This window comes from Mastigoproctus giganteus, chromosome 5 (genome assembly GCF_048544385.1).
Source record: "Mastigoproctus giganteus isolate SK-2022 chromosome 5, ASM4854438v1, whole genome shotgun sequence".
NCBI classification, from domain to species: Eukaryota; Metazoa; Arthropoda; class Arachnida; order Uropygi; family Thelyphonidae; genus Mastigoproctus; species Mastigoproctus giganteus.
In genome coordinates this window covers 154,657,544-154,681,148 of record NC_143579.1, presented here as the reverse complement: position 1 = coordinate 154,681,148, position 23,605 = coordinate 154,657,544, and the positions used below count along the sequence as shown (strand labels likewise).

General features: G+C 38.1%; 1 protein-coding gene across 1 annotated transcript in view; it reads left to right on the top strand.

Moving 5' to 3' along the window:
• The window catches only part of LOC150085776 (uncharacterized), a 1,040,408-nt gene that overhangs the window by 438,909 nt on the left and 577,894 nt on the right, over window positions 1-23,605 (top strand). The window contains exon 4 of the mRNA XM_090374246.1: window positions 14,377-14,412. Coding sequence (XP_090230372.1) covers window positions 14,377-14,412 — 36 coding nt within the window. The remainder of the gene's footprint in view (window positions 1-14,376; window positions 14,413-23,605) is intronic.

Below are 23,605 nucleotides of genomic sequence, written 5' to 3'. Positions count from 1 at the left end.
GAATGCTGTAGGACGGAAAACAAAAGGGATAGGGATAGAAAAAATTTAGATAATAGAAAAATCTTTGCGATTTTCAGGCGTTTTTAAATGTATGAGGTTCATTCTCCAAATTTTGTCTCCCAAGGTCGAGTTAGCTGTCTAAGACCAGTTTAAAACCCTCCTCCAGTTCTTTGACTCTGCTTCAGGTCATGTTAAAATAGAGAGTGTGAGGCTTGAGGCGTATCAGCAGTTGTATTAGTACGCTGCACAACATGAAGAACGGTGATAGAGTTCCTTAAGACAGAGGGGCCAAAAGCTAATTGACATTCATGCGCAGTCGAATAAAATGTTTGGTTACTGTAGGTCAACTCGCGATGTCAGCCGCTGAGCTGTGCTTGAGAATTACTTTGAATAGTAATAAAGGACAGCTGACGTGCCTTTCTTGTGGTCATTGGTTCAAAATTAAAGGCTGAAGGGGCTCAAAAGCAAGTAAAATTAATATTCACAGAATTGTGAGCCTAAAAATGAGTTTTTTGTCGAAGTCTGTACTCCTTTTAGCCGCCATGTTTTCAAGCGTGTTATATTTATCTTGTTGACTTTTTTTGTCGAGGGAGTCTGAATAAATTTGTAGGTTTGTTTTAACATTGACAAAACTGATGTTGTCTGCGAACCCCCCACCCACCCTTCTCTCCAACATGCAGTAATATCATAAGTGCATCTTCTGCCGACAGCGCCTTCCCATACACCAGCTTGCACATCAAGGAGACATCTTGTCGTTCGGCTAAGCTGTGTAGCCCCATCTACGCAGAGCGCAGACGTGACACCACCTGATTACCATCTTTGTGATGAACAGACTACGTGGGTGATACTTTTTTTTGGGCTGCTGATGAACGAACAAGATGGCTGCTTTGCAACAGTAGTTGTACAAGGGCTTTTACGCTGTCGGATTTTATTGCCTGTTTCTGTTTGTGGAAAATGTCTAGATCATTCTGGTATTTTTGAGATAACAATGAACTAATTTAAAAGAAAAAAAGTTAACGTAACTTTCTGGCACATAAGATCAATGTTCTGAAATGTAAAATGAGATGAGATAGATTGATGAATTAGAAGGGAATGAACATCCTACATTAGGTACCTTCAATTATCCGATATAGCATTTACGTATAAAAATCAAAATAAAATACATACGTCATCGTGCTTCTCTGTTGAAGGCTTGTAGTTCGAAGCGACACCCAGAAAGAAATAGGACTAAGTTCTTTCATAAATAAGCGAATGATAAAAATCTTTATAATTTTATGCGTTTTCTCTTCTTTCTTCAGCGACACACGACTAGTTTGCATAAACTCGTAAAGTACCCAAATATTAATTGGATTTCATCGCTCTAACTGCCGGATATGAAAATTAAAAGCAGTGTCGAATATTAAGCGACTTCTTTTCGCGTTAAAGTTATCATTATAGTAAAATCTCTCGGGAAATTCTCGCTTCACATCCATTACCTGAGAAAACTTCCTCGACTCGATGAACAGAGTCGATATTTCATTTAAATTCAGAACGTTTGTTCGCTCTACTCCATACATGTATTATCACGATAGATTTATGTTATATGATAACATTAATGGAATAAGGACTAGTTCCCTCGTTATTTAATTACTTCTTTCGGAGGTTAGCTCACTTGGCTGCCAGAAAAGCAGGCGTACTTCTTATTTCATGAATTTAGATTAGATTTAAGAGGTGTTAAGAGTTAACAGAGTCGCTCTATTTTAATTCTGACGTACAACCAGCAGGTTTCATATTCTGCTAACTTAATAGACGAAAAATGCACTTTGCAACCGCCTCGAATTGATATATCAGAAACAGAGGCTCACTTCTTGCTGTCTGTCTTGTGATTTCAATGGTTGATCCCTGAAATTCAGTTCGGAAGATCCTTTAAACATAAATTGGAATTAATATGCCTGCCAATCAATCCCATAAAAGCCTTTTTGGATTCCAACAATTAGCAATGCATTTTGGGATGATTAAATTAATTTTTTCTTATGGAGTTATATACGCCATAGCCTATCTTTGGCACTAATGCTGAAGGTTGCTGACTCCTGATTTTTTTTATTTATCTGCGGAACATAAAATTTTATTTAGAAACAGAAGAATCATTAACAGAAATTAACCTGAACTGTATTTAGCAGTTGGGAAATTCATGCCACATGTTCAATGTGTTTTCCACTTTTATCGATAATGTGTCACACGGGAATGTGAAATACAAAGAACATGCTGCAACTTTTCGTGTGACGCAGGGGGGGGGGGAATCATCTTTAGTCTCTTTCTTCAACTCAGGAATAGTTCGCTGATTCTTCTAAAACTCTGTCTCTGAGATAACCCAAATCAGGTGAATCAGAGGTCACGCTGTTTTTTACCATGCACCTCAGGGTCATCATCAGCCATTTTCAATCCACTGCAGGATGAAGGCCTCTCCAGCAACTTTCCAGTTTCTTCTGTTTTGAGCACTGGCCATCCATTTACTACACACAAACTCATGAATTTCATCTATCTATCTCCACCGTTGTCTTCCAGGTTTTTCTTCTAGCTCCTCTTGGGTACCATTCTGTTATTTTCTCAGTCCATCTGTCATCATGTCTTCGAGCTGTGTCCTGCCCAAGACCATTTTAGTTCTTTAGTTTTGATAAGAATGTCCTTTACTTGAGTTTGCTGCCTAATCCATGTGTTTCTAGAAGAAGAAGAAGAAGAAGAAATCTTTATTGCATACAAAATGCATATGCTGTACACAATACCCTTCACGGCTATAAGCCAGGGGTTTACAGTAAAGGTTAATACAAGGTAAAGGTCTAATATAAAGGTTACAAAGGCTAATACACTGCAATAAACAAGGATGAGATAGGAGAAAAAATAATCTTATTACTAATTATACAAGTGTAATGAAATGAAAGCAAATGGAAAATTCACATATGAACGTATATACACAACAGCATGTTAACATGCTAATTTATCCTCCAGGGAGCAGTCCTCTTACAGTCTTGGAGTCATCTGAGCAGGCGCAGAAAGTTGGAGCAATGTAGTGAGGGATCCATGGGAGTGATGGACAGGTCCTTGGGAGCAGGTTCTAATGCCCTGTGACATGGTCCTGAGAAGGAAGTCGATGGAGTAAGTTCTGCCTGTATTTTTTATCCAATGCGAACTTGTAGAGGTCGCCATCCAAGGAGTATACGTACTGCAGCATTTGCACGGGTATGAAGCGATCGGATAACTTTAACCGGTTTGGGGTGGCCTGGAGGACTGGATTGGCCTGAAGGCTTGGGACCGGGATCCTCCAACCGCAGTTGGCCCAGAAGTCTGGGTGCGAAATAATGCCAACCATCATTTTTACAGAAAAGACAAGTCTTCTCTCATGAATAATGGCAGGAAGACGTCTGATGTTGAGAGCTGCCGCCATCTGGGTGGTCCTTCGTGCAGGGGGAAGCCGGAATTTCCATATGGCCCACTTCAATAGCCAAAATTCGCCCGCAAAAATCCGTCTTAGATGCGTTGCGGCAGTTGAGGTCCAGACTTCTGCTCCAGACTCCAGACTTCTCTTCTTATCTAACAGTCTGATTCCCAATATAATTCGTTCCATTCTTGGCTGTCTAGTTCTCAGCTTCTCTTCCGGCGCCTCCGTAGCCAGGTGGGAAGGAGTAGCAGTGCGTAGCATATGCTTCTTGATTAGACCGGGGTTCGAGCCCGTCACCACCAAATACGGAGGATGCGGAAAGGTCAGGGAAAGACCACCGCATATCCCGGAGTAATATGGCCTTAGTTGCTAATGCTCCTAAAAACCAAATAATAATAATAATAATAATAGCTTCTCTTCCATTCTTTTGGTGAGTGCCCAAGTTTCACTTCCATAAGTCGCGGTGGGGAGTATACATCGGTACATTATTTTACGTTTCAGACAAACTGGGATATTGCTCTTCAGTATGTGACTATATTTCCTGAATGCTATCCATCCAAAATTTATTCTTCTCTTGACTTCCAGCCATTTATCATTATTACAGCTAATAACTTGTCCCAGATAAGTATATGACTCCACCTTTTCAATTACTGCTCCTTCAATCATTATTTTCCTTTCTGTGGCATATTTGTTCATCATTACTTTTGTTTTAGCCATATTCATCTTTAGTCCAAAATCCTTACTAACTGTCCATAACTGATTAAGATTTTCCTCTAATTATTTGGGATCGTGGCTTATAACCACAATGTCATCTGCAAATCATAAATGGTTTAGGTACTCTCCGTTCACATTGACTCCTTTCTGCGACCAGTCTAATCTTCTGAAAGCTTTCTCAAGGGCAGCAGTAAACAGCTTCGGAAATAGAAAAAGAAAATAGAAACAGCTTCGAAAATAGAAACGGCCTCTGTAGCCAGTGGTCAGGAGAGGGAGTGCAGTAGCACACGCTATTTGAGTAGACCGGGTTCACGCCTCTGACTGCTAAATACGGTAGATCTGCCAACCCGCACTGGACCAGCGTGGCAGGTTATGGTCCATCTCCCTCAGCATGAATTGTTGAGGAGGCTTCCATCCTGCAGTGGGTTGATAATGGCTGCAGTTTACCTTTGTTTCTTTGTTTTTATGTTGTCAAAAATTTCGTCCAGGAACTCCAGGACAACTAGGTTACAGGGTTTTGCTAACCAAATCCCAAACCTTTCTTTCTACAGAATGAAAAATTTGAAAGCTTGCCAAACTGCATAGAAAAGAAATAGTATGTTGAATAAAAAAATCGCCAATTAGATTGACATATAAAGCAAAGATACAATTAGTTTTAATCATTAATTATTGTAACAACAGTATTCAAAAACGTTAAGGTCTACTAAGCGATGCATTTGTTGTTGCTAACCTCAATGATAAAAGATCCAAGAACTGAGGATTATTTTGCTATACTATGCAAATTGACAAAATTTTCATCAGCAGTTGATAACAGGACACTAGTTTGCGATATTCAGAATACATTTATTAAAATGATAGTAGTGTTGACTTTCCATTTAATTTAAACCTGGTTCATTATCTTTCAATGCGCATAACTTTATATAACGGATTTATTTATCTATTTCTTTAGCTCATATACTTTATTTTATTTATTTCCTTTCTTTATATGTATAAATAAAGGAAATACGTGTGAAGGGAGATTCTTCCAGAAAACGGAAATTGTTGAAGGAATAAATGAAGAGAAGAAAGTTGATTATGTGAGTTTGAAGTTGAGTAAAGGCTGCGGCACGTGTTGGACTGGTTTAGAAAAGAATGAGGGAATTACAGATGACAATTCAGAGGAAGAATAGTGCCCATGGAAGTAGCTATTAGAAAAAGTATGCAGCAGAAACAGAACATCTATGAGACAGAGCGTGGAAGACTTCTTAAGAAATGGGTCATTAATTAACCTGACTGCCCTCTTTTGAATGAAGTCGAGAAGCCTGGGAGAGGTTTATAATATTCCATGGTAGGGTGGATTTTAGATTTGTACAGAGTGAATAGCTGTTTAGTTCGCCGAGAGCTAAAGAGAAAAACCAGTTTTTCAGATGCAGAGGCAGCAATATTTCTAATGTGCTTGTGCCAAGAGAGATTAGCAGTCAGGGTAATCTTAAGAGAAATATGTGATCTTGTAGAGAAAGCTGAGTATCATCGAAGATTAGCATAAAGCAGAAGAATCATTTTTGTGAGATATAAGATTGAGTTTTAGAAGGATCGAAATCAACTAAGTTATATATCGAAATAACATTTTCATTTATTAAGCACCTTTCCAAATGACAATCAGAAATGGAAAGTAAATTACCATAAATGGTAATTTATATCTGTTAGTTCAATCTAATAATTCCACTTACTCCCATCTTTGGATGGGATGCTGCTGCTGCTGGCCAGTTTCATTAGGCGTTACTGCCGAAAATCATTTCTTCCTTCCTTGTCAATGGTGTTATTTTTTTTTATTCTCCTTCCTAATGTGCTTTAAGTTTTCTTTCTCTTTCTCACTGAGTAAATTTTCTTCATATCAAAAACTTTCTTTAATCAATTACATGAGAGGCTGCAAGAGTAGCTCATGGTGCCTTGTCAATGATATACAGGAATTTTGCTACCACGGAAAAGGAGGTGTTATCCCTTTGCATAAGGTAATGGTCAGGCCACGCCCTGAGTTCTCTGCGTACAGGTCTGGAGGCATCATTTTAGGAAGGTTGTAGAATGGCTGGAACGAGTACAGAGCAGCGCAACAAGATTGGTGAGGAAACGGAAGGGTGGTCTTACCAAGAAAGGCTAAAGTTCCGCAAATTGCAGCGTCTGGAGACTAGGCACCTGCGAGGTGATCTGATTGAATGGCTTGAGCAGGCTCATTGCTGATGGTATTCTTCCGCTTGCTCAGATTACGAACCTGAGGGGGCATAAATTCAAATTGAGGGAAAATAGTTGTAGAACAGATTGTGCGGAAATTTGCCTTTAGCCAGCGTGTAGTTGATTTGCTGGAACAAACTTCCTTCTTTCGTTGTGGAAGTTGATACCTTAAATAAATTCAAGGCAAAACTGGACAAACTTTTATAGCGAATGGATGTGTGAAATGTTTTTTTTTACCTCCGTCTGATGCTGCGCTGCATACGCTTGCTTCCTTGCATCATATACCTGTACTAATGCTAATTTGTTTTTATATTTGGAAGTTGTGTTCCCTATCGATCTGTAAAGGAATAGCTGAATCTCAAATTCTGATTCTAGAGCCTCAAAGATGGCTTTAACATGGCTTTAACATTTTTATTTACTTTTCTTTACGATTTGTTAATCCATATACATAAACATATAATATGCAAAGTGTTAGCATATGAATATGAAGTGGATTTGTTTTAAATAATTTTTCATATTCTAATGAATTCAAACAAATCTTTGTAAGACAGGCTTGCAAGGAAAATGTACTTGAAGTGTTCTCAAAATGTATTTCGATGAGCCATCGTGTCCAAATATTTGTCCTGATTTATGTGGCGAACAATTTTGTAGTGAAAGGATTATATATTTGAAATGAGTTCCTAGGAAATACATTAATATGAACTGTTCTGTAACTTTTTGTAATTTACGTCCTTTCTTTAATTAAGTTGAGTGCTGCAGTATAAATTTATTGTTAGATGTTTAAAGTTTGTGGCTTGAAGATTTATTGAATAAAAAGGAAAATTCAGAATGAAATTGTTGTAGATCTGGTTGGATAAATTTATAGGAAGTATAGAAGCTCACGAATAGGAGGTTCTAGCGTCGAGTAGTGAACAGACACGCACAAGAAACTGAGCTGTGTATAGTGGATGCTGAATGTACAAAAAGGGACTGAATGACAGTTGAACGTCCCTAAAGATGTCGCTGTAATCGCAACAGCGTTTCCTTCAAACTGCATTACAGACCATTAGAATTTTAGACAGCGACATAATTGAAGGAAGCGATGATTCCTCACTAGACGAGAAATATATACTTTCGTGGACTGTGTTCTAGTTCTAGCTTTTACGTTAAGACGTCGAGAGGAGGAGGAGGTGGGGGGGGGATGCCTAACATTTTCATATTGCTGGTTGCGTGGGAAATTGAACGATGGAATATGATTGATGACTCCACTGCAAAAAAATCCGTAAATGTACACATCGATTCCAATAATTCCTCACAAAAAACGAAGGAAATGACTCGCTATTATACACTTTCCTCTACCGGATCTATAACGCATTTCGGAACACAGAATGGATGGAAATTCTGTCTTTCTTTTTGCTGGGCATAGCTATTGAGAAAGCGGTAAATGTAGCTTTACTTAACACTAATGTATTTTGGGGAAACGCTTTATTCAAATAACTCGTTCACATTCTAAGTAGGGAACATTCTTCTGCATTCACATCGAGGCATAAATTTGTTTTGAAAGAATTTCTTAAGATTTCCGACGTCAATTTGGTCTAAGTTGGGAATGTTCCGAGTAACTGTTGATGGCATCCGTACCAGTAGTGATAAACCAGCGTATTTGGCGTTATTGTTATGTTTCATCTTTTGCAATACATCTTCGGGATAATAAAGTATTTTGAAAACTTCTTTTGTGCGTGTACTTCCAGTAGTAGCGTAGCTTCTGGTATCAACTTTCCAAGCATTCATTTTATTATTTTGGTACGTAGCATTTTGCGTGATGGCGCGTGCATTATTTATTTTTTATTTTATTTTTTTTATTATTAGTATTTTTGCTTGTTTCTTTTGTATACGTATAGTGCACAACTTTCTTGCTTTTTTGTTAACCCGAAATACGTTGGGAGTTCTTTAGTATAATCCTCGGGCTTTTCAGATATTGACATATTAAAATGTTTGGAATTTAACCTTGTAGTCATAAACATTAAGTTTTTGTTTATTTACTCGTTTTTTGTGATCTTGAGATCTTGAAAAATTATACTTTACTGTGTCATTTATAATACTGTTTTCGAGGGCGAATATAAATGGATGGATGACACGAATTCGAAAACACTATGCTGCTTTCTCAGTGTTTTTCAAAGAGCACCCGGATAATATAGAGGAAAATCCTTGTTTTTCCATCGTTCTTATACCTTCGAAAATGGTGGGATTTGCGCCAACTTTAGGGGGATGTCTCATTTAAGCGATTTCACGAACTGAAAGATATAGGTACACTCCAGTACAGTGACACCTGCTCTACACACTTTGAAAATATGTTACGTCCTTTTCTGTATCTCATTTTTGAACTCCGATTTCAGTTGCCAAAATCTAATAGAAATTCTAATTTAGACGTATACCCGCAAATTTCGATTATTGTGTCAAGGTGGAAAAAATAGATTAAATTTGTAGCTAAATTTATTTTTGTTTAACCCCCAACTAGCTGGCAGTTCTCAAGGAATCCAGTAGTTCATCAGTCTTCTTCAAGTTCTCTGCCCTCAGACAGGTTCAGGGCTCCATTGACTCCATGATTCTCTATCTTGTGCTTTCCTTTTAATTCCTACATAATTTTCTCTTCTCATCCAATGCATCATTCCAATTCTCCTTCTCCCAACAGCTCTTTTCCCACTCGTCTTCCCCTCAACCACTTTCCCCAACGTGCTATCACTTCTCAATACATGTCCTATAAAGTTATTTTGTCTTCTTAGTTCTTTTACTAACGTTCTTTCTTCTCCCACTTTTCTCAGAACTTCCTCATTACTCACTTTGTCCATTTCACCCTTTCCATTCTCCTCCACACTCACATCTCGAGAGCTTTTAGCCGCCTAATCTTCCCAGTGTCCATGTCTCTGAGCTATATAGTACCATAGTTCTTATTAATGTTTTCACCATTTGCTTTCTTAATTTTTTTTTCGAAAATTGTCCTGAATAGGTCTTTTCTCTTACTAAATGCTTCTTTGCCCATTGAAATTATTGTTTTTATTTCCTCCAAGCTTTTTCCATTTTCTATCATTAATCTTCCCAAGTATCCGTCCACATATTTCCATATTATTCGATATAATGTTACATTGATTCTTCCTGGCCACTTAGAAATTAACATTATCTTAGTTTTCTTGCTCTTAATCTTCATACTGTACTCTTTTACTTTGCTGTTCAAGATATCCAAGGAGCTTTGTAATTCTTCCCCATTTTTAGCAATCAGTACTTGGTCATCTGCAAATCTTATTGTCTTTATCTTCTCCCCTACTACTTTTGTACCTCCTTTCTGCTCTTCTTTGTACTTTTTCAATGTTTCTGCATATAAATTTAAAGGGGGCCAGGGAACATCCTTACCTTACACCCCCAATGTCCACTTCTTCTGATTCCTCTCCATCAATCCGAACCACAGCTGTCTGTCCCATGTAAAGTTCCCAAATTGATTTTAGCTCTCGTTTATCTAGGCCAATCCTTCCAAGGACTTTCATCAGCTTAACCCAATTCGCTCTGTCAAAAGCCGTTTCGAGATCAACAAAACAGATTGCCAGATCTTTTCCTATTTCTGTTTCTTCCTGCTAGTGTTCTTACAGTTCTTCCCTTTCTTGTAATCTGTAGCAAGTGCATTGAGAGATAAAGGCGTAGCAAAAGAGAGGCGAATTTCCAGAGAGGAATCGTAGGTTCGATCTTGTTTAGCCTATACTGAGATTGAGTTTCTGTTATCTCTCAGATGCGAGAGAGAGAGATCACATTGTCTTCACATGTAATTAGCAAATGTTTCAAGTCTTCAATTGTGATGAGATCGTTTTTCAAGAAGCGAAGTTTCCATCTAACTTACTATACGTCGTCCAGATATCTCCTGGGGTGAAGGGTATACAGTATTATATGTATGACTTTTGTATTATATGTATAACTATATATATTTCCTCTGCTTGGAGTTGGTGTGAAATTAGGCTAAAGTATTTTCACAAAAAGAGGGTTAAGAAGTTAAAACATGCGAAAGTAAGTTCTATACTAAGTCGGAATATGCTGTGCATTATGATTTAATTTTTACTGTTCTGTATTTGTGTAATGAATTTGTTTGGATGGACAGCGAAGAACTTTTGTCTCGTTACGTACCGTTATATTTTTATCCAGTATATTCGATGAATACATCTACCACTTTAGGACGTGTTGGACGTGTTAGTCATCACATCCTCAGTGATGACTTTCCTGCACAACTTTGCAGTCAGGCCATAACTGATCCAGAGAGTGGATGGTGATGGATCCATACGCCTTACAGCCCGTTTGATCTCATTCTGCAGATAGGTGGTTGTTATGATCGTTACCTGGAGGAGTCGGCAGTCCACGGGAGTTGGATAAAACATTAGTAGTACTTTGCAAGCCATATATTTGTACGTCCAACACTGACGTGGCTTTGTAATATGCCATCGCTGTTCGGAGAGGGGGATAGCGACGGGTATACTTTATTTGCAACAGTATTAAGTTAGTTTGTTGAGATTTTGTTATGCTTTTTAGAGGGCAACAAAACACTCCCCAGGCCACATTGCGGCAGCCGTTTTCCTGCTCTCCCAACGATGCAAATTGATGCTCATTTGCTCGTTTATTTTTTGCGCCTGCCAATGGACAGAAAGCAAAAGAAATGTGATTCATTTATTCGGTCGAAAGCGGGGTTAAAAAAAAACATGCTGGTCACATCCTGCAGGATATGGATTTTGACTTTCGGGTGTTGCTCTTTGTCCTGGCTTGCCTTAAATGAATTTGTTTGAATAATTGTTGAAGAAATTTTGGCCTTTTCTAGCGGAGGTACAAAGTTTATCTTATGTTTTTTTTATCTCACAAAAAAGACAAAACATGACTTACAATACACAATTTACATATGAGATTTTTACTAACATACCTAGTCTGAGTTGTCTTGGTTTTAATATAAACGAGTCATCCATGGGCTTGTAGTCCTAACTGGCGAAAGATTTGTTGAACTTAGAATGTTTCTGAGTCCGTTGTTAAGATAGTGAAGAATTGTAATCAATGTACGTTGTTAGATCCAGAGGTACACCTGTGCATCTAACTAATCATTAGTGTTGGGTATAATCTTGGTATGCCTATCTTATGAAGCTAAAACATTTTCTTCTTATCGTATTTGAGTCATGAAACGCATTCATTGTTTAAGGAGGACGCTTCTTATAAAACTAATATTTCAGAAAATTGCCTACTCTCGAATTAAATTACTGTCATGTAGTTGTAAGAGTCTGTTTTTTCTTCTGGATTGTGATTATTTCTTAGAATTCTATATTTCAGTTTAAAAAAATAAAAAAGTTGTTCAAAAATAACTGTAAAATGAAGTAAGATGGATTCTAATTAGCACAAAGACAACTGGAGTTAGGAAGAGCCAGCATCCTTTCTGGAATCAGTAGACCCTGTCCCTGTAATTGGCCTTAATGCATATCAAACCAAAGTTTCATGTACGAGACAAACCATTGAATTTCACATCACTCTTAGCTTTGTCACATGAGTTCGACTTTGAGATATGACGTTGTTTCTTTTCCCTTTCTCATTTCTTGAAGGTTGTTTAGTTGGCAACCGTTCTCTTTCGGCAAGAATGATAGCTCGCAACGTCACTTTTCACATCCCGGTATTTGTCACGATGTTATCAACGCTGACTCATCATTTAGTGAGGGAACCTATTTGAAAGCCATTCCCTCTAATTGCCCGTTAATAGAGACGCTACAGGCCGTTGTTCGGAATAGGACCCGTTACATCACTCACGTTAATAGCGACAGCTGGAGCTTGCCTGGCCAATTATTAAATGTCAGTGGAAAAGGATAGATTGCCCCGCTGCTAAGTGATCCTATCTTATTTTTAGATATTTAATGGCATTAGGGCTGCTATTAAATGTAGCAGCAACCAGTTAGGTAGCGAGATCAAAGTGGAATTTCATAATAAATACTTCACGATAATTATTACAAATAAAAACCAGATTGCTGCATTGTGTGTTGCAAAACACCTGGGGCATTGCGAAGCTGGTAGCATGTGTAGTAAGTGTCATCTTTGCATTATAATTGCTGTTCATTCTATCAGCTTTACAGACATGTCAAAAATTTTTTTCTGTCTGGAGCCATTACGCCGGAAGCTTGTTTATTGGATTTTCGATCAACTTACCTTCACCTTTCCTACCTGCTGCAAGGTTTGTTTCTTAGCCCTTTTAGTAACACGGCCAAACCGCCCCCCCCCCCCCCCGTCTATACTAATTAATCTTAATATAATTCTTTTTACCACTTACCTGTGGGCGTCGACCCACTGGCTAAGAAACACTGCTTCATGATCTCATTTGACACTGCGCTTGACCAAAGAAAATTTTTATTTATTGTTTTGAGTAAGGTGGAGATCGATCATACGATTATTGCTGATTGGAAAATCGCAGTCATTGAGTGAACTTTGGTGCCAGAGACCGACTAACTCGGCCGCCATTCGAAATATTCAGAAAAGCATTTTTCAAGCCGTGCCTGCGGGACTCCTAAGGGTTGCGAATAATGCCCAGAATTTCTTGTGTTTATTAATAAACTGAAAAGATAAATTACATGGTAGAAGCCATTTTAAGCTTGGAGATACGTCACGCGAATAACTTCATTCTGGAACGGGAACTGTTCGTACCGAATTGCAAAATCGCACCACGTCTTTCCAAACTGTAGGAAAGGTCCGGGCGCTTTCCAAACACGCTATTATTGCTTGGAAAATCCAGAACTTCCCAATACAATAAAGAAATCCTGTCAACAATCGCATTTGTGTTTAAGAATCCATGATCAAAAGAGTGACATTTCTTTCATTGTAAAATATTTGCTCGACTATTTTAAGCTTGGCGATATGTCACGTGAATAACTTCATTCTGGAACGGGAACTGTTCTTACCGAAATTGCAAAATCATACCTACGTCTTTCCAAACTGGAGGAAAGGTCCTTTCCTCCGGTTTGGAAAAATTAGCAATAATATGCTGCTTTAAAATTTTAAAATTCCATTCAATCCCGGAGGACGCCGGATTTTTAAAGAGTTTACCATATTAGATATAGGCTGGACACTCCTATAGTGTATACCAGGAATTCCAACTCCTGGCTGCGTGTGGCCTATAGCTTTATATTATCCCCCCCCCCCCAGCTTAAAACTAGTGTCACAAAATAAAATTTCACAATGACTTTGAAAAATATCCATTTTTTGTAATATAGTATTTGATTTTTCTGTATTGTATTCTTGTGGTATTTTATGTATCTTCCTAGCATTTAGCAATCTTATTACCATCTTGCAATAATAATGTTATTAGTGTCATGTTATAATAGTGTTGGATTTTTGTATTTAATTATTAAATATGAACGTTGATCAAAAGATTTTAAATTCTATTTTAAAAAAGAGCTCCTTACCACTAAAGCAATCCTATAAGGAACTGTTTTTGTGGCTCGAAACCTATTCTTTTACAAATATACTACTGTTTGCGTTTAAACTCACACTCCCAACCTGCTACTGATAAACGCTCCAAAGTAACAGGCGCAATTTGGCCAAAGTAGCCCTTGCACCATTAAATCCCACTCCACCAACAACAACAGCCCCGACCTGCTGCAAGATTGATCCAAATATTGCGCTCTGTCGGGGTGGACAAGCAGCATTCTGCTATGACTTATATCCATAAAGAATTTTGTATGCATACAGCCTCCCTCCAGACATTCTTCCCCCTCCTTTGTTTTTCATATTTAACTAAGTCCAGTCACGCTGTAACTGGTTATTCCAGACGGGCGATACAAGAGAATATTTTTTGAAGAAAACAGTAATTATCTGCCCCTTATTTTATTTTATTTTTTTATATTTTATTTTATGTTCGGTAATTTAGGGTATCTGCGTTTATGCCACACAAGTCACGCACGTTCTTGACCCCATCCTGTGCGACACGTACTTCAGTAAATAAATAAAAACAAATGTTGCAGTTTATCTTTCTGAATTTTTATGAAGTTTTTGTTTCTTTTTTATTTCAGGCAAGCAGTCATACTAGTTCCGGCCGAGGGTATATGGTAAGTGGAATCTTTCATATTTCCCATTTACAAGAATCCTACTACGCTTACCTTATTCCACGACTACAATGGCGCCATTGGCTCCAGACCCGTGCTTGCCATTGGAGCCAACGAGATAATGTAAATTTTATTGCCTTTGTTCTGCTTCTCTGTAGTAGGGTACATACATACTATGGCATAATATTTGGCACTGCTCGCTCTGCACTTCTGGTTTTACTGTTCGAGGAACGTGACTGCTCGTGCATCCTTCTGTGACCCTGTCCTTAACAACTTCCGCAACATATGTTGCTTGGAACGCCTTGTTTTACGACTTGATTCACGTGGGACACCAGTTGTTTAATCTTTGAGAGTTTGATAGGAGGCCGCACTGTCTGTTGATGGTCTGTTATCTGATGGAAACAAAGTGAACAGCACGTGCATACTTTCTTCGGCTTTACCAGGAAGGAGGGCTTCACTTTGCCGCATAAATATTTATAGCACTCCCCTAATTTTTTTTCCTTCTCTCTTTTTTTTTTATGCATTTGATTTATAACGGTTATATTGTTAAGGATGCACCATAATACAGATTGATTTTTAGGAGGACTGCATAGCAGTTCCAGGAAGAAGAAGATTCACAATTTTGTAATAAATTAATACAGGAGTGACTCCTGTAGTTAACTGTCATCTTGATGTTTTCATTGCCTCACTGAATTGAGGATGTTCAATTCAGTGAGACATTTTAATTGTATAAATCAGTCCGATTACTGTGAAGTTGTTCATAATTAAGCAAATTTCGGTTTTTATAAAGTTTTAAGGCTCTATTATTGTTTTATTTTATATATTAATTAATTTAATTACTAAAAGTAAGTGGAATGTTTATCTGTGAAACTCTGACCCAAATGAAATTGATGAATACGCAACAAGCAGAATTAGATCCTGGGTGGGTGAAGAGGAAGGATAATAGAGACGTGAGGGATGCTGTGCGACAGATGGTTCAATAAGATTTGAAGGTTTTGCAGGTTGGTAGGAATGCCACTACACAGAGTAATGCATAATATAGAATTAATATATTAGAAAGAGAGGGAGAGAGAGAGGGAATAGCTGTGACCTGACTTCAGAGCCATCGGCGACGGCTCTGATGGGTTGGACATATTACGAGTCATCAGTAAAAAGTGGGCAAAACGATTTATGGCAGTGTAGGTAGAAAGAGAAGAGGGCGATCGAAGAGGACATGGCGCGAGATATGAAAAAAAGATATTGGAGAATGTACTATTATGTAGGAAATGGCTCCTGGCAGGAGGGAGTGGACTCGAAGGGCTGAGCCGCAGATGAACTAGACAAAAACCCTTAAATGACAGCGATTGGCGAATGAGATGTGTAATAGAGAAAACTATTTAAAAAACCCCAACGCATCACACGCTCTCAAGATCTTGTGAACAAAAACTTATAAATTCCTCTGCCCTGAGATGATTATGACGTTTAAGAGCACAGGATACCATGTGTTGGTAGTATGTCAAGGACAGGCATTAGACGTTTTTTGATAAATGAGGAAGTTCTTCATGCGTGGGGATGGGGAAAAAAAAGCGATGCCGAAATAGTTTGCATTCCCAAGTTGTAAGACAAGCATCAGAATACCGTACGGATAGAACGTGAAAGGTATAAGTTTACTAACAGTAATGGTTTTTTCAATTTTAATGACAGAAATCGTACCTTAAAATCACATAACATGCCCTGTTAAGGATTTTTAAATTCCGAAGAATGCCATATTCTTAACTTAGCATCTGCAATGCTTCAGTAAGCCAGCCATTGAGATTCTTATGATATAATAATGTAAAGTAAGTAGTCTTGAACGGAGAAAGATATCTTTGAGGATTATTAAAGATTGCAGAAACATTAGAGAGATTTTGAACTAGGAGCGTAACCTCGTCTCTGTTGCTTTGAAATAGCTTGCAAAGATTTCAGGGGATTCTTATCCACAAATTCAATTGATGAAAATTGAATTTTACCAAATCCATTCTAGTTACTAATCCTCATCTGTGGGTGTTCTGACATTTCTTGCGTTGCATTGCGTTTTTAGACGTGCGTCTCTTAAAATTAGCCCAACATCGAATTTTAAATGTACATTTTCATTTGGAAAACCTCAGTACTACTGCTAAATGTGTAATAATATGGATGAGGATGATAAAAAATGATCAATCGAGAGTGAAAAGCCTGATACTTTTTTCACTGATGCATTGTAATACGTTCAACCCATCACGGCTACCAGGAATCTGAACCAGATCCCATCGAAGTTTGGCGTTTGTCATATGCTCAGTTGATGCTTCGGATTCAGCCCACATTTTTTGAGGGAGGAGGGAAAAGAGAGGGGAAAAATATCAACTCCGGAGGTTACATATTGTGTAGTACATGGACTTCCTCTTCCGAGAATTAAAAAGGAAAGTAGGTAGGTGAGCTGTATTAAGCACAAGCTTAACCAAGGCCATCAGAAATTGATTCTGTTAGTTTTCAAAGAGAAAGAATGAAACTGTGATCATGGAGCACACGAAGAAATAAAAGTAGTATTTTTTTGTGATTACCCAATAATTGCGTATTTCAATCAATCAGCTACATCAACATATGTAATGAAAGGAAATCAGGATAATAAAAAGCTGATATGATTTCAAAATTTGGCGTCACAGTAAGTATTGTTATACACTTTGGAAAGCTCTGGTTTGAAATAATTTTATTTTGGTTCGGAAAGTTTTTTTTTCCAAAAATTACAAATTCTGGAGAGTTTTTAAAGAAGGACTACCAGATCGGTGATGACTACAAATCCATGCACATATGAACAACGGCCTAGAAGGTGTTGAATGCAAAGTTTGACAACCAGACATCCAAGGGGAGATTTAATAATTTTTGATAAGGCCCTGGAGGGTTCAGTAAAATAAATTAGGAAGGTCTGTCTCCTCAGTAAGTAAAATAAGAATTAGGGGCACAAATATAAAATCTTAGGGAATAACAAAAGATTGGGTCTCAGACTGGAAGTTTACCTCTGGGCAGCGAGATGTCAAATAATCGCTTCAGAAAGTTGTAGAAATAGTGGTCTGGTTAAGTTCAAAGTGGAATTGGATGGTTTCCTTGTGGGAATGGGAATAGTATGAATATTCATTTCATTATTATTATTATTTATTTTATTTTATTTTAGCTAATACGGAAAATGTCCGCCTCCTTGCACCATGTTACTTTAATTCGAACTGATCTTCAGCTGCACTCTCACACCTAAAATGCTACTAGTTATTGATGGAAACCATTAACAATTTGCAAAGCGGAATTCTAAAATCATAATCTTTTATAATTTTGGATTTTGCCTTATGCAAAACTCATGATCGTTTAATGGCTTGAATTTTTATGGTCCGATGGCTTTCTCGACGCCAACTTCTTTTAGCCGCCATTTACGATAAAAGAAGCTAGGGATCAAATTCTAATCCTTGACCACTGTAGTTATTCTCATATTAACCCAACAATAATATTCACAGTTTTGATCCAGCTCATGACTAGATATAGACAGCATATTCACGTGCTTCAGGTAGAAAAGAGGATCCCCCTCAATTCAGCTGAAGTCGGAGCAAAGTACAGAATCTTGCTTGCATCTCATGCTTAGTTCCCTCTGGTACTCTCAACGTATGCAACGCTCTTCGGAATGATATCCTTATAAGTTCTTTCTGGCGCATTATAACCCTCTGTTTTTGTGCCATTAAAACTAAAAAGCAAACTAAAACAAACCTTATAAGTTGTTTGTAAACAAAAGTTATAGAGCAGACATCTTGGTTGAATCTTTTCTTTAGTTCGATTCTAATAACGAAGGGAACTTTAAAATAAGACATTTCAAAATCTACTCAATTGCGGGACTGTCTAATCTCATTATAGGAGTTACTTATCTACAGTTCTACAAGATAATCACTCATATAGACTTACTAAAACTTCACTTGGAATTTTGCGCTTGGTGGGACAAACTGATGTGCAAACTTTCAGTTACCAATGCAGATTGAAAGTGATTACAGGAAAAAAATAAGAAATTTAAGGTAAAGTAATAATATAAAGAATGGCAAGGCAACAAAATGAGTAAGAAGGCAAAAAACGAATGCAATTATCGCTACATAGCAACTTTGTGTTCTGTTATCAATATGTAAGTGATTTTTATTATCAGTGTGTTTTACTAATCTGCAGAATTTCAGGTGAAATTTCTAAATAACTTGAGTGGTTACCTTGGCAAGAACGTTGGTCTCGTGTTAAAGGAAATGCATACATTGGCATTGCTTAATCCCCCCCCCCCCTATAAGCCAGGTTTTTTGCTGAGATAGATGTTTGACTGGTTGAACCAGACTTAACATAATCCAGTTACCGAAACAGATGGACACTGCATCTGGCCTTTCCTGTTGATGGCATATGATTGTATTGAACCAGCCATTAGAAGACTTCTATTTTCTCATTATTTCTAAACCCACATCATTTGTAATGATTAATCATACTGTTTCTGTTTAGATTGTGAGTCTAATGAGCTTTACCACCCTGAGGTGAGATCGCTGTCTGGAACCGAAGAAATATATGAATAAATAAATAGAACCGTTACGGTGTAGATACCCAACTTGATTGGGTCAATCTATCTTTATCGTGTGGGTGCGTCTTCAGCCACAAGTTTGATACAACTTCTTGACATTGTAGTTGTAAAATGCAACCAAGTTTTGAACATGAGTAAAAACTGGGTTTGGTGTGTCTTCTGAAACTTTGGCGTATGATTAACAAGCGATTTGTTATGAGGGATAGTTTCCGATTTTTTTTTTTTAAATGAAAGTCTTCTGTTAAAACTTTAATAAGATGTGTTGCTAAAACTGTAGTAATACTGTACTAGGCATTTAATTTAGCATTCCTGTCCTTTTAACTCTCACTGTTAAAATCAAATAAGAATCGAATTTTTCTAGCTCTGTTCGCTCTTAAAATATTCAAACGCCTTGTCGTTGTTGGGTATTCGATTGAACGTTTAGTGAATGATCAAAAAAAAAAAAAAAAAAAAAAAAAAAAAAAGCCTTCTGGCCACCTAGAATTGTTGCGAATATTTTGGGTCTAGTTAAATTGGTCCGCGAACATACTTCTACAGCCATAATATATACATATATGGTTACGAGCGCATGCTTGGGGGACGTTAATACCAATCTTCATATACACTGGTGTTCAAAGAAAGTGCATCACCTAAGAATTTCACATTTCTAACCCTTTTTCGCGATGGTATGTTACATTAATGACTAGCATCACAAATAGAAATATAAACAAAAGATATTTATTAATAGTTAAGGCAAAGCTAAGTAATATTTGACAGGTGCTCTCAAAATATTCCAAAATGAGCATTTGCAACCTTTATACAACAGTTTTGGTAAACACGACAATTATGGCTTAAATGTTAACAGAAACCTTCAGTTTGCTTCAATTTTTCATTTTAAATGGAAAACGAAGTGAAAAGTTCACCAGGTGCAAACTAATATTTAGTTGAACCGCCTCTGGACCTGATGATAGCAGCACATCGTCGAGGCATTGACAAGATCAATTTCTGAAGATAATCAACTGATAGTTCGTGGTTCCAAACACCAATTATGAAGTTCACGAAGGGTCTTTGGTTTCTTTCTGGCAATTGCAGATTCCACACGATACCAACAGTTCTCTATAGGATTCAGGTCCGGACTGTTTCCTGGCCAGCTAACAGTTGTAATGGACCGTTCTTCCAGCCATTTTTTTTTACCTGTAACAAATGTAAACACATTACTGTCGAACCTCTAATGCAGGTATGAAGCTAAAGTAACCACAGAAGTGCCTACTTACACTTTTCGCCCGATGACAAGAGCGGAATCGTCCTGAAAGATGCAGTTACTTGGCAGGTTGAAATGGTCTCTAATGGTTGGCAGCAATTTGTCTTCCAATATAGTCAGGTATCCGTTGGCATTTACGGAACCTTTTTTAAACTGCAGGTGATACGAAATGCACCCCCATATCATTTGGCTGGTAGGGAATTTCAGTGTAGACACCATACAGTCTGGATGGTATTCTTCACCACGTCTACGGCGAATCGTTTGTCTCCCATCAGAGCCATGCAGGTTGAATTTCTTCTCATCCGAGAAAATAACTGCTCGCGGGTCCACTTGACATGCTCCTTACGCCAAATTAATCGGGCTTGTTTCATTTTTTGTGTGAGGAGGGGCTGCTTCCTAGGACGACGGGCTACAAGTCCATTTTTGAAGAGGCGTCTTCTCACTGTTATTGCACTTGCTACCACCCCTGTATGTTCTTCCCATTCCCTTTTCAGCTCAGACGAAGGAGCTTTACGGTTTTTAAGGCATAAGCTCTTCAAAACGCAGTCCTGTTTTGGCGTAGACTGGTTTGCGTCCGGTTCCTTTTTTCCTATTAGCAGAACCAGTATTCTTGAGTTTGGAAAGAAATCTACTCACTGTCGAATGATTACAAGACACTCCATAAGCATTATAACGGTAAAAACATCCTTCCTCACGTAAAGCAACAATAGCACTCTTTCTTAATAGTGGCTTCAACTGCACATAATCTCCATCCTGACACAAGCAAGGAATGACTGCAACTCTTGCAGAGCGTACTTATATAGCTTAAAGTAACAGCTGATGCCATATTACGTGACCACCTACGCGTGTCAATCTTATCTGATGCAATCTGTAAGAAATATTGCCATATACTTACGTTATTCGGACGACAATTACAATTTTAAGGGGTGATGCACTTTCTTTGAACACCGGTGTATTTATATCGCTGCGTAACACCAAGGTTCATGAAGGTTCTTCTGTCCACTGTGAATTTCCACAGAATCGAGACCGTTTAGTTCAACATGGGCAGTTATCTACTTCGAAAAGATGGTATTTCACTTTTGTACCGAGGTGATTACAATTCACAAAATAAAAAAAAAATAAATAAATAAAAAATATATATATATCCAATCCCTTTCACACTCACAGATTGGTAAACAAGGCTTAGATTTGTTCACAAAATTCAAAACGCAGATATTTTAATTACTATTTTGTTACTTCAGATCACCATATCTATCAATAGAATTAAAACCTCTTATACTAACTGTCGTACATTAAATAAATTTTCTGTTTATTCTCGAGATGACTACATAAGGTCAGAGGATTCGTAATAGAAAGATTCTTTCTACGAGGGGTTTCCGAAAAGTAAGGTAACACTTTTTTTCTTAATAATGGTGAAAGGGAATGAGATGAAACACGGTGGACAGATAGACCAGTTAATAACGTTCAAAAAGAACGCCAGTGCAGTGTTGCGATACTGTTCCCTAACAGCAGACTCCAGTTGCGAAATGGCGGCTACCGTGCGAGTGTGGTTCAAAACAGGTGTTCGTGAAGTTATTCGATTTTTGAAAGCAAAAGGGTTTTCACCAAGTGACATTCACCGTGAACCGGTTGCTGTGTATGGCGAAAGGGTGATGACAGAGAAGCAGGTGTGTTTTTGGTGCAATGAATTTAAAGCGGGCCGTGTCGACATTGAAGATCGACATTGGGCAGGCAGGCCTTCATCGAGCAAGACAGAAGACAACATTTCGCGCATTAAGGGCATCGTTCTTAAAAATAGGCAAGTGAAATTGCACAAATAGTGAACGTAAGTCGACTGTTCACGATGTCCTTGGCTTTCGAAAGGTGTGCTGCCACTGGGTGCCCCGACAATTGTGAGAGGAAGACCCAAAGCAAAACGCATGGAGAGGTGTCTGGAGAACCTGTTGCGATACAGCGACGGAGAGGATTTTCTCGCTCGCATAGTCACAACAGACGAAACGTGGATTCATCACTTTACCCCGGAGAGCAAACAAGACTCCATGACCTGGAAACATCCACAATTTCTGTGCGCAAAAAATTCAGAACCATTCCCAGTGTCCGAAAAGTCATGGTCACAGTGTCTGCGATCGCCAAGGCATTCTGTTGATCGATTTCTTGCCGAAGGGAGGAACAATCAATGCACAGCTTTACTGTGCAACTTTGGAAAAACTGAAAGCCAACATTCGACGCAAACGACCAGGACTCCTGACAAGCGGCGTGGATTTTGTTGCACGACAACGCAACTTCACACACTGCCCACATCACTCGTGAGTGGTTGCGCCGTAATCGTTGGGAAACTGTCACATCCCTCCTACAGCCCAGACCTAGCGCCTTCAGACTTCCATTTGTTCGGCCCTCTGAAAAAACACCTTTCGGGAAAGCATTTTACCACGGATGAGGAAGTTCATCAGGCGGTGCGATGTTGGTTACTGTGTGTGGGCAAGGACTTCTTCAGAGCTGGTATTGATAAACTGATCCATCATTGGGACAAGTGCATCAATAAAACCGGAGACTTTGTGGAGAAGTAGTGCATGTTCACTTATTTCTTGGTGTGCAATTTCAACTTCGTATTATTAAACATCACCGAGAGAAAAAAACGTGTTACCTTACTTTTCGGAAACCCCTCGTAAAAAAAAATAAATAAATAAATAAACAGGCGGGCTCCGTCACCTTCCCTTCCATCACCTTTGCTAATTTATTTAAAAAACTTTAAGTATTGCGGCTGTAATTATATTTAGTGATGCATTTGCTTACTTGTACTGTTATGTTATATTATTATAAAATGTACTGCAGGTTTTTCATTGCATTTCTTTACATTAATAATTTAATGACATTTTTATTTTCTCATTAAGAACGGAATAACCTGAATTGTTTTACAGCAGTCATCACTGCATTTTAACCTTTTCTTCTTATTTTAATCTTAGTTTTAACGTAATTTACATGTTTTATTTTTAATCGAATTTTATAAAATTCAGTTTCGACGTGTTACAATAGTTTATCATTGTTAATAGTAGTAATCGAGGCATGTGATGCAAGAAAGCAAGCTTATATAGTACGTAGCATCAAGGAAAGAAAAAAAAAAAAAAAATTCACGCATCCATTCCCTCTAAAAGTTTGTCCTGTTCCTCCTTTAATTTATTCAAGCTGTCAACTTTCACAGTTGGAAGTTTGTTCCAGCAAACAACTACCCGCCGGCTAAAGGCAAATTTCCGCACTTATGTTCTACAACTGTCTTTCCTCAGTTTGAAATTATGCCCCCTCAGGTTCTTAATCTGAGGAAGAATCCCATCAGCATTGAGCTTGCCCAACCCATTCAATGCCTTATACACATCAATCAG